General features: G+C 51.5%; 1 protein-coding gene across 2 annotated transcripts in view; it reads left to right on the top strand.

Moving 5' to 3' along the window:
- Window positions 1-354: 354 nt before the first annotated feature.
- Window positions 355-14,550, top strand: part of ANXA6 (annexin A6) — a 49,117-nt gene continuing 34,921 nt past the window's right edge. For both annotated transcript variants that reach the window (XM_068980923.1, XM_068980922.1), the window contains exons 1-2: window positions 355-455; window positions 10,114-10,157. In XM_068980923.1, coding sequence (XP_068837024.1) covers window positions 10,140-10,157 — 18 coding nt within the window. In that variant the 5' untranslated portion in view covers window positions 355-455; window positions 10,114-10,139. The remainder of the gene's footprint in view (window positions 456-10,113; window positions 10,158-14,550) is intronic.

Here is a 14,550-nt window from a genome sequence, read left to right as displayed (position 1 = left end):
TTTAACTTTGTTAAGCTTCAAGGTCCTGTTTCTCAACAAAGCTAGGGCGAGCAGCAAGAATTTGGGGGAAAGCGTACAGAACTGGAGTCGGGAGCTCTGATTTTTGGTCCTGAATGGCCGAGTGACCTTTGTCCGCCTTCCCTCTAGGTCGCGCGGGTCCCGGGACTGAGCTTGGACGGAGGTTCTCCTGGAGAGGCCCCTCCCGGCTGGTGACATTCTAAGATTCCAGGAGCGAAAGAGTTTGGGGATGGGGGAAGGGTGGGGGTGGGGGAGGCGAGGCGAGCCCGATTGGCCCCTGCGTGCCACGTGTCGGGCCCGGGAGCCGAAGACTGTCCTGGCCCGCCCCTGCGCTGCGACTGCTGCAGCTCTGCTAACGGGCTCTGACCCAGCGAGCTCCGCGTCCGCGTGTCGGTCTGCCCCTCTGTCCGTCCGCTACGGGAGGCTTCCGCCGCGGGGTGAGTAGGTTGAAGCTGGAGAAGGGATCGCTCCAGGGGAGCCCCCCACCCCACTCGGGGCGGGGGGCGGTTGTAGGGACCTGAAGGGAGAGCCGTAAACGCCCAGTCATCGCTGACCCACGCCTGCCGCCGGCTCCGGGGAGGGGCGCGGGGACCGGGAACTCGAGGGCGCGGTAACCCGAGAGGGTCGCGGGCAGCGCGTGTCTGGGGCAGCGCAGTGGAGCAAATCCACGGCCGCAGGCGGGGAAGCGGAGGCGGAGGGCGCGCGGGCTGCGGCTTGGAAAGGAGAAAAGAGGAGGAGGGAGGGGACAGCGGGTGCTGCTCTGCAGAGTGTGGAGGAGGGGCGGGGGGCCCCGGGACCCCTGCCGTGAGGGGCTTGAGAGACTTAGAAGGCCCCGGGTTGGAGGCACCTGGGTGGGGGTTTAAGGGCCCCCAGGGAAGGGTGTGGCTGGAGCCGAAGACTGGGCAAAAAGAATCAGACCCTGGGGCTACACCTGAAATGGCTTGTGTGTGTTCCCGAGGGAGGACCCTTTGTATGCTGACCGAGAGGGGCGCTGGGCTGTCCACAACTCCAGGCCCCATGGACCCTCCCGCCTGCTAGGGACCACTCCTCTCTTCTAGAGGAGACTCCCAGCTGGGCTCCAGGAGCCTTGTGATGGCGTGGAGGCCACACCCTTCCTCCTGATCCCCTCAGTCCAGGGTTGGCCTTTCCAAAGCTTGGGGGCCTCAGATCACACCTCAGATACTAGCATGGGTGTGATTTTCCCTGAATCCAATCCTGGCTCCACCAGCAGCTTGCAGTGTGACCTTGAATCCCTAGCATTCCCTTTCTGAGCCTCAGTTTCTGTCTCCAAGCCCAGAACTGAAAAACCCAGCCCCTCTCAGAGGAAGCAATGGCTGTGAAAATTGATTTGTCAGCTGCAGAGAATGATGACAGATTTGGGAAGTCTTGATTACAGGCTTGAGAAGCTTGGCCTACCCAGCTCGGTCTTGCAAGGAGAAGGGGTAGGGTGGTCCTTTGCTTCCTCCCTCCCCTTCCTTTCCTCTCAACCTTGGTGGGTCTTCACTGACAATTCCAAATTTGGACATAGGCCCCGGAGTTTGTAAAAGAGCTCTGGTTTCCCTGGTCCACCGTTTCCTCTCACTTCCCCTTCCTCCCCTACCCAAAGCACACCTTAAATTGCCGGCCCCACTGACCCAACCTGTTATCATGACCTTCTTAGCCCCCACTTTGGAGGTGAATGGCCTCCCAGTTTCAGTTGTCACGGACCCTGCCCTTCTGGCTGGCAAGCTCTGCACCAACACAGAGGGCACTGGCCTCAGGGTCAGTGAAAAGTTGGGTCACAGTTCCAGGCGCTGGGGTCCTTGGGCAAACCCCTTCCTGCTCTGTGCCTTAGTTACCCTTCTATAGGAAAGCCTCTTGCTGCATTGGTGGTCTAGGATTCAACTGTTCTGAGCTTTAGGATTGTGGGGAATAGGGTGGGGCAGAGGCACCCATCCCCCTGGGCAGCTGTGACAGTCACTCATCCATCTTTCTTTGCCTTCCACTCTTTGTTCCTGAGGCCCAGGCTGCTGGGATACAGAAAATATTTGTGGTTTCTGGGTAAGGGCCACAGCTGTTACTGGAGCAGACTCTGTCTTGAAGTGTGCAGAAGAGGGGGCTGCCCCTGGGAAGCCAGGGACCTGGCCTGTTGGGCTCATTCCTGAGATGGGGACGGGGAGCTCTGCAGTGTTGGGTCCCTGCCAGTGTCTGGAGCATCTGCACTGCAGCACCCAGAGGCGCTCCAGCCACACCCAGCCCCAGCCTCTGCCTTGCACTAGCCAGCCGGGGCCCCAGGCACACTACTACCGCTCTGGGCCTTGGTGCCTTCCTCTTTAGAGGGTTAAGAGCTGTGCCCAGGGGACCCAGCTGGTCAAATGGTTTGGGGCTGCTGGCTCTTCATGCACCAGTCTAGAATTTTTCCACAGAGGTCCAGTCATGTCCCTAACCTCACCTCCCCCAACCTCTCCAAGATGCTTCCTGGGTGGGGACAAAGCACAGGGTGTGGTCTCGACCCTGATTTTCAACTTGCCTGTTCCTCTAGCTCCATCTCAAAAGAGGAGAGGAAGTCTTGGGTCAGGGCGCCCTTATCCATCCGTCAAAACGTGTTGGTTTGGAATCCAGCCACATTCCCTTTCCTTTTGGGGTTGAGAAGTTCTCTCCAGAGACTGGCTAAGGAGGAATGCCTGGCCTTGGGTTCTCGGAGCCTCGGATCCCCTTCTGTAAAATGACAATGAGGTTGATATTCTCCCTCATAAGATTATAAAATGGCTGCTGCTGCTAAGTCGCTTCAATCCTGTCCGACTCTGTGTGACCCCATAGACTGACGCCCACCAGGCTCCCCTGGTGGATTCTCCAGGCAAGAACACTGGAGTGGGTTGCCATTTCCCTCTCCAATTATAAAATGGCATATGTGAAAAAGTGTTTTGTAAACTGAGAGCACCCTGCCCAGAGAATCAGATGCTACTGCTAGAATCTCAGAAGGGTGTGGTGCTTGAGGAAGCAGATGACCTGAGCCTTGGGTTCCTCATCTACCAAACGGGTGTCTTTGTAAATAATAAAAAAATAGTAACTTCTATTATTTATTGAACCTTGTAACTTACCAGGTCTTGGCTGAACCCTTGATATGTTGGATGCTGTTACCATGCCCTTTCTGCAAATGTGGAAACTCAGTTATCATACGTTTTGGGTAGAAAGAACACTAACATTTACATAGGGTGTCCTGTGTTCCGGGATGTCTTCTAAGCACTGTTGTTCTTTAGTCACTAAGTTGTGTCCGACTCTTTTGTGACCCCATGGACTGTAGCCCACCAGACTCCTCTGTCCATTGAGTTTCCCAGGCAAGAATACTGCAGTGGGTAGCCATTCCCTTCTCCAGGGGACTTCCCTATGCAGGGGTCAAACCCGTGTCTCCTGCATTGGCAGGTGGATTCTTTACCTCTGAGCTGCCTGGGAAGCCCCCTCCTAAGCACTAGATATGCCTAAACTGTTTTTATGCTCACCGCAGCTCCTCTGAGGTAGGCGCTAATTTATCCCCTATTTTACATTTGAAGCTAAGTACGTGCCCAAGGCCACTCAAGCTCCTGAACAGCAGATCCGGCTGCAGTCTCGGGCAGTCTGGCTCCTGCCTGTGTGCTGGGAGACACTGTGCTTTTTTGTTGCTCATGAAAGTGGCCTGAACTGGGATTCAAACCCAAGCCAGTCCAACTCCAAAGCTGGGCCATCCCAGCTTCTCTCCTGGGGCCTTATCCTGCCTGAGGATCAATGGCTCTGGGTCAGGAGAGGGGAAGACACTGCTCTCTAAGAAATCCGAGTGCTGTGAGCTCGGGGGTGTGCCGGGGCACAGGGCCAGGAAAGGCATTTACTCTGGCTTCATTAAGGCAGGTCCTGGCAGGGGGAGGGGCCGGCCCTTGGTGTCTTCCTGCAGACTGTGGTGGGGAGGAGCCATCAGAAAAGAAGAAAGGGGAGGATCTAGATTTTGTAGCCCAGGGGCCTCCAAAGAGGGGTGCGCACACCCTGGGAAGCACTAAAGATGATTTACTGGGATGCCAGAAGAAATTATTAGACTTCTTACTATATATGTTTTTAATCTCATGCTCAAAAAGTATGTTTGTTTCATGTAATGAATGGTCTTTTTTTTTCCTTTTGTTACTGGCGGTATATGGGATCCAAAAAAAAAAAAATTGCAGGTCACTGCACAAAAATTTGTCAGCTTCATTGAGGTGGGAGATTCATCTGTCCTATTATCTTTTCTACCCCCCAGCTCCTGCCAATGGGCATGCAGGAGGCACTCAATGTATTGAAAAATGAGGCCCTGCTTAATCACTAATGTTTTGTATGAGCAGGGAAAGTTGCTTAACCCCTCCAGTAATTTCCTCTCCTGGCTGTATAATGAGTTTGAAAATGGTTGGCAAGATGATTTCTTTTTATTCTATGATTTTTTTCAAAGGAGTCACTAAAGAAAGCATGGAAATTACTCAGTATCTTTCACTCAACAATCCTTATAAACCACCCTTGGTAGTAGGGGGTGCATTAAGGAAACATACACAATGATTTTCAGGAAAAGGTAAAAAGGTAAAGTGATTCTACCTTTTTATCAGTCACACAGATATAAAAATGATCATGTGCAAAAGATTTTATTCTATTCAATAATCAGTGACTAGACCAGGCATATGTTAGAACCAGCTCAGAAGAGAATAAGTAGTTACTTTTATATCAAAAGGAATGTGCAAATGGAGGCAAACAGGTTTTTCCACCAGAGGTGAGGGAGGGGAAAGGGAGGGAAATCCACCCAACTTTTTATCAGATAGGACAGAATGAGCATGTCTCTAAGAATTGGGTTTTTATAGATTTTTTTTTCCCCTTGTAATACCTTGAAGACAAACAGCCTCCATCTAACTGAGGAATGATAAAGCGGTTGACCCAAGCCTCTCATGAGTAGATGGTTTCAGAATCACACTGTTGTTCAAAGGTGGGAAAAGCCCCTCCTGGCTTCCTAGAAGAGTTAGAGTCACTTAGGAAAGTTTTCAAAAATTTCAAAAGCCCAGGCTTCATCTGTGGCCTGTTGAGTCTCTGGAGGTGGCCTTATGCTTTGCTAAGTTTGAAAAACTCTGCAGGTGGTTATTAATGAAGTCAGAATCGAAAAAGCGCTGATTTTGATGCTAGAAGACTGGTTAGAAAGTGCTAGTGGAAGAGATTCCTGGTTTAGGGGGAAAGGGGGTGAGGCGGTGGGTGAAGAGGAAGAGGAGGGCAAGCAAGTCAGGAAGGATGTCAAGGGCCTTGAATGCTGAGCTCAGAGGGCCTACGCTGAAGGAGGCCCTTGGAGAAGAGTGGGCAGCACCTTGGGCACTCCTGGGCCACAGAGGTTTGGGTGATTTTTTTTGGATGGTTTTCCAGATTATTTATAAAATTTTCCTCAATTTGCCCTTACCCTCCACACTTGATCTCATACCCTAATACTCAACATCTCTCTCCCCACAAAAGTGCACTCAATTCCTCCAAAGCCGGCAGGCTGCGTTTTGAAGACAGAAGTGCTTCTTCTTAGGCCGGTGCTTCTTCTCCCCTCTTTCTTCTCCTTCCTCTGCTTCATTCCATCGAGTCCATATTCTTGATTGTGTACTTCTGTCAGCCTGAACCCCTAATATGCATCTTTACCTTTAGGTATGTATAGCAGACGTAAAAGTGGAACATGAAAGGACAAGATCAGTGCATTATTTCTATCTGTCTTATTTCTACCAGGTCTTAGATGAGGCATTCGGGATCTTTAGCTGCGTCTTGTGAACTCTCAGTTGTGGCATGTGGAATCTAGTTCCCTGACCAAGGATTAAACCTGCGCCCCCTGCATTGGGAGCTCAGATTCTTAGCCACCGGACCACCAGGGAAGTCCCAAGATCAGTTTAAAAAGTTGTAAGTTGTAGTATTCTCATCCTGCACCCCAATGGATCATTGTGTCTGGTACCCCACTTTGGAGACCACTGCTCAAATGACAATGATTGTTTTAACAGAAGCTAAGTAAGTAAGTGAGTGAGTGAAGTCGCTCAGTTGTGTCTGACTCTTTGCGAGCCCATGGACTGTAGCCTACCAGGCTCCTCTGTCCATGGGATTTTCCAGGCAATAGTACTGGAGTAGATTGCCATTTCCTTCTCCAGCGGATCTTCCCGACCCAGGGACTGAACCCGGGTCTCCCGCATTGTAGACAGACACTTTACCATCTGAGCCACCAGGGAAATCCGCTTAATGGAAGCTAGCACCACTAATTCAACATTTACTCTGCACTTCACCATGCTAAGTATTTTACCTGCCTTACTGTATTGAATATTCACAAAAACTTTATGAGATTATCATTTTAGAGGTGAAGAAACTGAGTAAGAGAGAAATGATGCAATTCACCCATGGCCATGAGCAGTTAGCATTTGAATTTAGGCTGTGACTGCAAAGCCTACAGTCTTAATTACAAAATGCCACGCTGTGTCCTTTGTAAATGTTTGGAACTTTATTTTGTAGATGTGGAAATTGAGATTCATGTTTAGGTAACTTACAAAATTACAAATTGCTAGGGGGTAAAGCTGTGACTGGGTCTGACCTCCAAGGCCATGCCTTTTGCAGGACTTGGACGAGACTTTCTGTCTGGTTCTCGGTTTCTGCAATGCTATAGTTGGGCATTGGTGGTCGAGCCAGCCCTAGTATTCTATACCCCAGAGTGTTCCTCCTGGAGTCAGTCCTGTTTGCTGGCAGCCGGAAGGACTAAGGCAGGAGGTAGTCACAGCAGCACAAGGCCAGAAGGCCACTCTGCCTTGAATGGGTTTCTGGAATGATCTGTCCTGATGAACCTTCATGGAAATCCATGTCTGAAGAGATTCAGAGCTTCTGGGAGGAGAGAGGCACCAGTGTAGAGTGGCCATACCTGCCAGTCTTGATAAGCTGTTTCAACCAAGATGATGAAACTTGCATATTGAGAGTGGGAGGGGGATAGAGAGGAGTCCTGTGGCCTTGGGGGAGAACTCTCCCAGGACTGATGTTCTGAGATTTTGCTATGAGAATCCCTGGTTGGTATCTGCAAAAGTCTTTCACACCCTCTTTCGGTTTTCCCAAAGATGGGGTAACATTGTCCACAGTTTGCTGATGAAGAAACTGAGGTTGAGAGAGGCAACCTAGCTTGTCTGAACAGAGGGGCAGGCTGGGAACCGAACCTGGGTCTTTTCCTTTGGCCTCTTCACTTCCTATTGCAGCGAGGGCTCATTGCTATGTGGAGGCTTGTGATGACCTGAATATGGGAGGTGGAGAGGTGGGCCCTTGTCTGAGCCTGACATGCCTTTATCTTTGTCTAGAAAGTGAGGAACTTGAAGCAGCGGGTTGTTAGATCTGGGATTCTGAAACACTGGATGTAAAACGTTTATTCAGGCAACTTGAGAAGTGTGGTCTGGGTCACCCTGGAAGGGATCAGAGCCCCTCATAAAGCCTCAGTGGCGCCTCTGTGATTAGCTCCAGAGCTTCCCCCAGCCCTCAAAGGAGGGGCTGTCGAAGCTCAGCTCCTTTGAACTGCACTCAGAACATGCAGTTCTGGACGATGTTTGCTTTCTATGTATACACAAGACATGCACTCACAAGAGGCACATACAGACTGCTCTCAAAACCCAGAGCATTTTCCCAAAGACTTGGCGGCCCCTCCTCTGAGCCATCCAGATGGGCCCGGGCTGCCGCCAGCTGCTAAAGTTTCCAGCAACAAGGCCAAAGAAAAATGCTTTGAAGCAGGAGATGCAGGTGACTTCCGGCTCCTCTTGCGGTCCCTTTCCTCTGCTGACTTTGGTGCTCCCTCACGTTTGCCCACACCGTCCCCCTGGCCTGGGGAAACCCATAGCTGGCTCCTTGTCGAACCCCTCGGGGTAGACGTGGGCTCCCTACCCACTGGCGGAGTTTCCATTTCCTGCTGCTGCTGCTGCTAAGTCGCTTCAGTCGTGTCCAACTCTGTGCGACCCCATAGACGGAAGCCCACCAGGCTCCCCCGTCCCTGGGATTCTCCAGGCAAGAACACTCGAGTGAGTGGCGAGCTCAAGTTTGTACCAGAGGGCCCTTGGTTGTCAGGAAAACAAGCAGGGTTTTCTCAAGCTCCGCTCTGAGCTCTCTGCGGTTGCAGGCAAATCGCTGCGCTCTGCTCTTCACTCAAGTCTGTCTGCTGACTTGCTGTTTGGGGGACTTGAATTCAGGCAGTAGGGACACATAGATAAACACGACAGAGCCCTGTCCTTAGAATATCACCCAGCACACTGAAGGCCACCACTTACTGAGAACACATCTCTGCCTGGCCTTGGCATAAGTTGAGTCTCCTCCTCCAACTCCCCAAGGCAGGAAGAGGAAGGCCCCAGTTTTGTACTCGAGATAACCTTGAATTCAGAGATGAGCAATGTGCCCAAAGTCACATAGCGAGTAAGTGACAAACCGGACTTGAGCCCAGGTCTGCCTGTCTGACTCCAAACCTGTGTTCCCACTCTCTTGCGGGTCTCCAGTGGCCCCAGAGTGAGAGCAGGATTATGCGCTGAGATCAGGAGCTGATTTCCCCTTAGTGTGTGGGGGTGTAGGATGGGGGTGATGGTATGTGAAGACCTGGAAAGCAGGCAGGTTAAGCATCTCCTTCGTTTATACCCTCTGTTCTGGTTCAGCTCCCTGTGGGGTCTTACTGTATTTAAGTCTGATAAGAGTTTGTTACTTTTACTTTTAAAAAGTAATACATAGACCTGATTTTTAAAGATCAAATTGTACAGTCCCAATTAAATGGAAAGCACTAGTCCTTCTTTCCTCCTCTAATCCCAAGATTGCATCTCTTCATCTCTGCCCATCTGCCAAGAGGGCTTCATAGCCCAGCCCCTCCACCCTTCTCTTCCCCTTTCCAAAGCAGTTAACATTCCCTTTTGCATTTCTTTTGGGGTAAGATGTTTGTTTCTTTTTCCTCCCCTGGAGATTCTGTGTCCTGACACCCCTTTCAATAAGATTGGGTGTCCTGTTTGTTCATTCTCCACCCTCACCCATGATCTGTCCCATCAGAGAAAAACCCAAAGTCTTTACAGTGGCCTCAAGCACTGGTTCTTTGATGCCACATCCTACCAGTGCCCCCACCCCACTCCCTGCCACCATACTAGCCACACTGAGCTCCCTGACCTCACTGCCTTTAGGTAGCAACATGGCTCATGATACCTCCAAACGCCCCAGCTGAGATCACACCCCTTGTCACTCTCTCCCGACCAAGTTTCAGCTTCTCTCGTTAGTTTTTATCATATGCATTTATTATTCTTCCCCATTATAGAGGGGGCTCCCGAAAAGCACAGGTTTTAGAAACTCTCTTGTTTACTGCTATATACTCAGCATCTACAGCAGTGCCTAATCGGAGTAGATGCTAAAGAAACCAGAGCCCCTCAGATATTCGCAGCAGGTGACCCACTTTCATGAAAGTGAAGTCGCTCAGTCGTGTCTAACTCTTAGCGACCCCATGGACTGCAGCCCACCAGGCTTCTCCATCCATGGGATTTTCCAGGCAAGAGTACTGGAGTGGGGTGCCATTGCCTTCTCCGACATACGTATATATTCTTTTTCAAATTCTTTTCCATTACGTGTTATCACAAGATATTAACTATATAGTAGGTCCTTGTTTATCTATTTTGTATATAGTGATTCAATTTTAATCTGTATGATCTTGGACAAATTGTTTAACCTCCCCATCCTCAGTTTCCTCCTCTATGAGAAAAGGGACTTTGGTGCCAGAAGGGATTGCTGGAAGGGTTAGGTGAGACAGCATCTGGGAAAGTGCCCTGCATGGCCTGGAGGAATCGTCTGGTCAGTGGGCTTGTCCTCTCTTCCTCTTCCAAATCCTCTCAGTTCCACGAGTCTTTCCCATCATGGTGTGAGGCCCTGGACCCTGAAAAGTCCATCTGTTATCCTCCCAAAAATGTGCCTGTCCCTGAGCCGCGTCTTTGGGTGTGATTTAACCTGAAGGGCTGGAAGCAGTTGAGAAAGAGCAGGCGGAGCACATTCTCCCTTGGGAGGAAGGAAAGGTGGGGAAATCTGGGGGAAAGAATCGAGAGAGTCAAAGTGCACAGGCATCTCATGGCATTTCTTTTTTCTCCACAGTGTTTTCTGCTGCAGAACCTGAGACCATGGCCAAACCGGCACAGGTAAGGAGGTTCTCCCCTTTCTGTAGTACTTCCCCTGGGCCTGGGCTTTTCCTGGAGTCACTGGGCCTTCAATACAGATCCCTGGTACCATCAGTTTGAAAGGAGCTGAAGAGGGTCTCAGGCTTTGCTTTCTCCTATTACAAGTCACAGCTCTTTCAGATGCAAGTGACCAATGAGAACACACAGCATCCTAAACACAAATTATGTGTATTAGCTCACATGACCGAGAAGCCCAGGGCTTCAGGTCTGGCTGGATCCAGGGGTCCATCTGATATTGTCAGGATTCTGCCTCCATGACCTAGGTGTCATCTGGGTGGCTTCATTCTTGGACAGATTCTTCCTTGATTTCTCATACTAGCTACCAGAAGCTCTAGGCTTCCCTTCTGCTTCCTGGGCAACATGCAGGAAACAACATAATTTATACCACATGATTCCAGGGGAAGACCTGGGTTTGGTTTTCATTGGCTGGGCCTGGGTAACTTGGATCTGGGTAGTGGAGTTGCTCCTTTCTGAACTGTATGGCCCAAGAGTGGTTCCCCCTGGCAGGGAGATGGATACTGGACTGGCAAAAACTTTAGACGATGCTCCCTGCTCTGGAGGTGAAAGTGTTCCCTGTCACTGGCATTTGGGATGAAGTTTCCCTGCCTTGGGTGGCTCCAGTCTTTCATGCCATCTGAGCACTTTGCCAGGCTGTAGAATTTGAGGTGTATCAGAGATGTTACTCCTGTGTGTAGCCAAGATTACGTTTCTGCCCTGGTCAGAAGTATTGCTCTGTGCCAGGGTTTGCCTGAAAGTGATCCCTGTCAGCTGGTCTTAGAGAAAAAGACATGGTCACTGAAACGATGGGGTTGAAAAGGAAGAATAAAACAAAGAGACCCCTGACTTGGCCCCTTTGGTCCTCACGTTGATCACAGAGCTATTGGGCACAGACATAATATAGGAGCTGCGCAATCTTGGGTGAGTTCTTTACCTTCTTGGGGGCCCCAGTTTCCATTATGAGGTGATTGAGCTCTGTGATAACTAAACATTGTCCCCATCTTCATGACTTGCCACCCAGTGCACAAAGGTCTTAAGGATATTTATTCACAATTCTTGAAGAGCACAGTGTGTTATATGATGTGAGATCAGTGCTCAAAAGAGTCTTAGCCATGGCCTCCCTGTCAGCCTCTGAGAGCACACTTTGCACAAGTGGCCTCTGTGACCAGAGAGGGTGTTAGTGGTTACAGACCGTGATCCAAGGCATAATTCTTGCTGCTCCCCACTTCCCATGTCGTCCTAGAGTTACTTCCAGAGAGATACTTGAATTGCAGGATGCCAGATGACCCTAGTGGACAGATCAGGCCCTGGGAGCCAGGTGGCCAGGACACGCATTTTTGGACTCCTGGTCCAGTGCTCCAAGACCCTACTGTCTGCCTGGCTGACCTGTGCTTTCTTGTCACCATGGACCAGCAGCCACAGTATCCTGCAAGCAAGAATGCCAGGAGGGCTCTAGGAGTCCCTTGTCCTGTGGGATGAGTTGAAGCCCGCTATGCTCATGCGTGGTGCTCATGCCCTGATGGGTGCTCTGGGAGAATGCAGGTTGAGGAACTAGGAACTGGAGAGAGCTACTTGGGAAGAGCAAGGGGGCTGAGAATAGAGGGGATCCTGGACCAGAGGGGAGAGAATGTAGTGTGTGCAGGGCAGTAAAAGCAATTTGGATGCTTGGAGTGTGAGGGCTAGGGGTGGGAGGAGGGAGCTGAAGACAGTACAGATCCTCCTTGACTTGCAGTGGGGTTATCTCCCAGTAAACCCATGGTGAGTTGAAAATGTCTTAAGTTGAAAATGCATCTAACTCACCTACCCCACTGAACATCAGTGCTTAGCCTCGTCCACCTTAACTGTGCTCAGAACACTTATATAAGGCTGCTGTTGGGCTAAATCATCTAACACACAGGCTAGAGAAGAGTGAGAATGACCTTCCCTCCACTGAGTTGTAGTTTGTGTCTAATGCTCCTAATTCTTAGCACCCCAACTCTGCTCCTAGTGTGTCCCTTTCCCAACACACATGCGTGCTCACACATGAACACACACAGGCATAGAACAAGCCACCCCATCTTTTCTCTGGTTCGGGTCACTCCCAGTTACTTCTGCTGTGACCCTTGTGCCATCCCCCCATCTTTCCTTCCAGAAGTGGGGACCTCAGTGGAGGGAAGATCATGCTTCTGGGACTCTGTGACATCACACAAGGTCCTGTGGCCTCTGTTTTGCAGAGGTGTTCTGGTTTGAACATAAAGGTGGCAATAAGAGCAGTCTGAGGACGGGGCAAGGGGGCTGGTGTCTGCAACTTCAGAGCTGCAGAGGGAGGCCTGGGGCAGGCCCAGTCCAGGCGGCTCTCAGGCAGAGTCCCTGCCACGCAGCCATTTCTCTGAGTCACATTGCTTCAGCTCCCAAGAGGCCTCAGGACGCCTGCCCAAGCAGCAGCCTGTGTGCAGCCCAGGGTCCCAGCTGCTCATCAGCTGGGCCTCAGGGCCTGCTGAATATTTCAGGGTGGAAAGTCCTTTCTCCTCCTCTCTCCCCTCCCTTTGCGGGGTACAGGGCCAGGAAACTGTCTGCTGGGGGAGTGGCAGACAGTCAGGGTGAGGTGAAGGAGCAGTGTTGGCCACTCAGGTGGCGCTTGGAAATGGCAAATTCACCAGGTTGGTGTGAGAATGACTGACGGTGGGAAACCTGGGCGATTTGAAGGACTGTTCCTGCGTGTCTAAATGTGACCAGTGCTGGGGTCGCTGGAGCCCCCCTCTCCCAGTGGCTGTGATCGTGCTGGCAGGCTATTTATTATCATTGTGCAAAGACCCACAGAGGGAGAAAGACTGCCATGCTGCAGGCCAAGCCCACCGCTAAGGGAGCCTTTTGATCGGGCCTTGTGTCTGAAGTTAGACTTCTCTGCTCCATACAGCCTCATCTTTCAGCTGCAGCCTCCGTCCCCACCTTGGGGTGAGGAGGGGCAGGGGCCAGAGGGAAGGTGGCAACTTTCTGCCAGGACCTCTGCCCTTCTTCCTGGGGGCTCCGCTGCCGTCTTGCCCTCTTCTCCTTCCTTCCTGGCCACTTACAATCCCACCATCTTGGCAGCTTTGGACATCCACATAAGCACTGAAGACTCTGGGCCCGCCTCCCTGAGTGCTCCTGCTTGCTCTTAGCTCCGGACCTCTGCCATGCTGCGTCTCTGTGTGAAGCCTTTCCTCCCCTCCCCCACCCCTTGGGCCAGCTGTTGCTCATCCTTTAGCGCTCTGCTCGACTTAGACTTCCTTTCCAGGAAGTCTTTGATCTGCTCTGGGTGTGTTCACAGTCACATATCCGCTCGCACACCTGTCTACCTAACAAGCCAGTAGAGTGCCTAGTTGTGCCAAGCCCTGAGCTAGGCGCTGGGGTGACACAAGTTACATGGGCAAGACAGACTCTCGTGGAGCTTTCTAAAGGGAGTGTCTCTTTTCTGGTCCGGATAGTTGGCCTGTGTTACTCTTTCCTTCTCTGCCCAGCAGTGCGATTAGGTTGCAGGGGATTCACGGGTGGCGGGAAGGGAGCTGTATCCCTTTCTGGTCGTCCGTTTTGCCAGAACTTTAAATAGCACTTCTGTGCCCACGCGTGCATACCTCGGAGGAGCCAGCAATGGCAGACATAAACCACAGGGCCCCTGAACGCCTGGCCAGGCCCTGTGGTGCGGGCGCTGGGAGACCCAGGAGATGGTCCGGAGGCTCACGGGCTCCCATGCACTCCTTATTTTTTCAAACAGGATTATGTGAGCCACCCCACTTGTCCCAATCCCCTCATCCAGCTTGAATCGCCCTCCACTCTTTTCCTCCATTCCTGAAGTATTTATTACTAGCTCTATGCTAATTTGTAGGCTAGTCTCTCTCCTCCGCTGGGTTGGAAGCTCATGAAAGTCAGGCTTGGGTCTTCTTTCTCCCGTAATCGTCAACCCTTCGTGTAGCGAAGGCCTGGCACAGGCTAAGTGCCCAGTCGCCACGCAGTGTGCCTAGTGCCCCAGGCTCTGGCATCCTCCACTCAGCTCTTGGTTGCTCTCCGGGCCCCGTGGTTCTCAGGGCTGTGTGTCCGACCCACATCTGACTTCTCTGTGAACAACCCTTTGTGCATTCAGGTTTAACATCTAAGATTCGCTCCCCACCTTTGCCCCAACGACCCAGCCAGCTTGTCCTCAGATGCCAGCTCACGGCTCAGTTTACTGGGCCCAGAGGAGTGGCACCTCATCAGGGCAGATTCTGAGGGTGACTCTGGGCCTCCCACTCTGGGCCAAGGCACCCCTCTCCCCCTTGGAAGCTGGCAGCTGCAAGGTTTCTGGAGCTGGAGAACAAAGGGTCACTGGACAGAGATGTGAGTTCTGTGTGACCCCAGCAAGTGG

This window comes from Capricornis sumatraensis, chromosome 9 (assembly GCF_032405125.1).
Source record: "Capricornis sumatraensis isolate serow.1 chromosome 9, serow.2, whole genome shotgun sequence".
NCBI lineage: Eukaryota > Metazoa > Chordata > Mammalia > Artiodactyla > Bovidae > Capricornis > Capricornis sumatraensis.
This window is presented reverse-complemented; position numbering and strand designations above follow the sequence as displayed.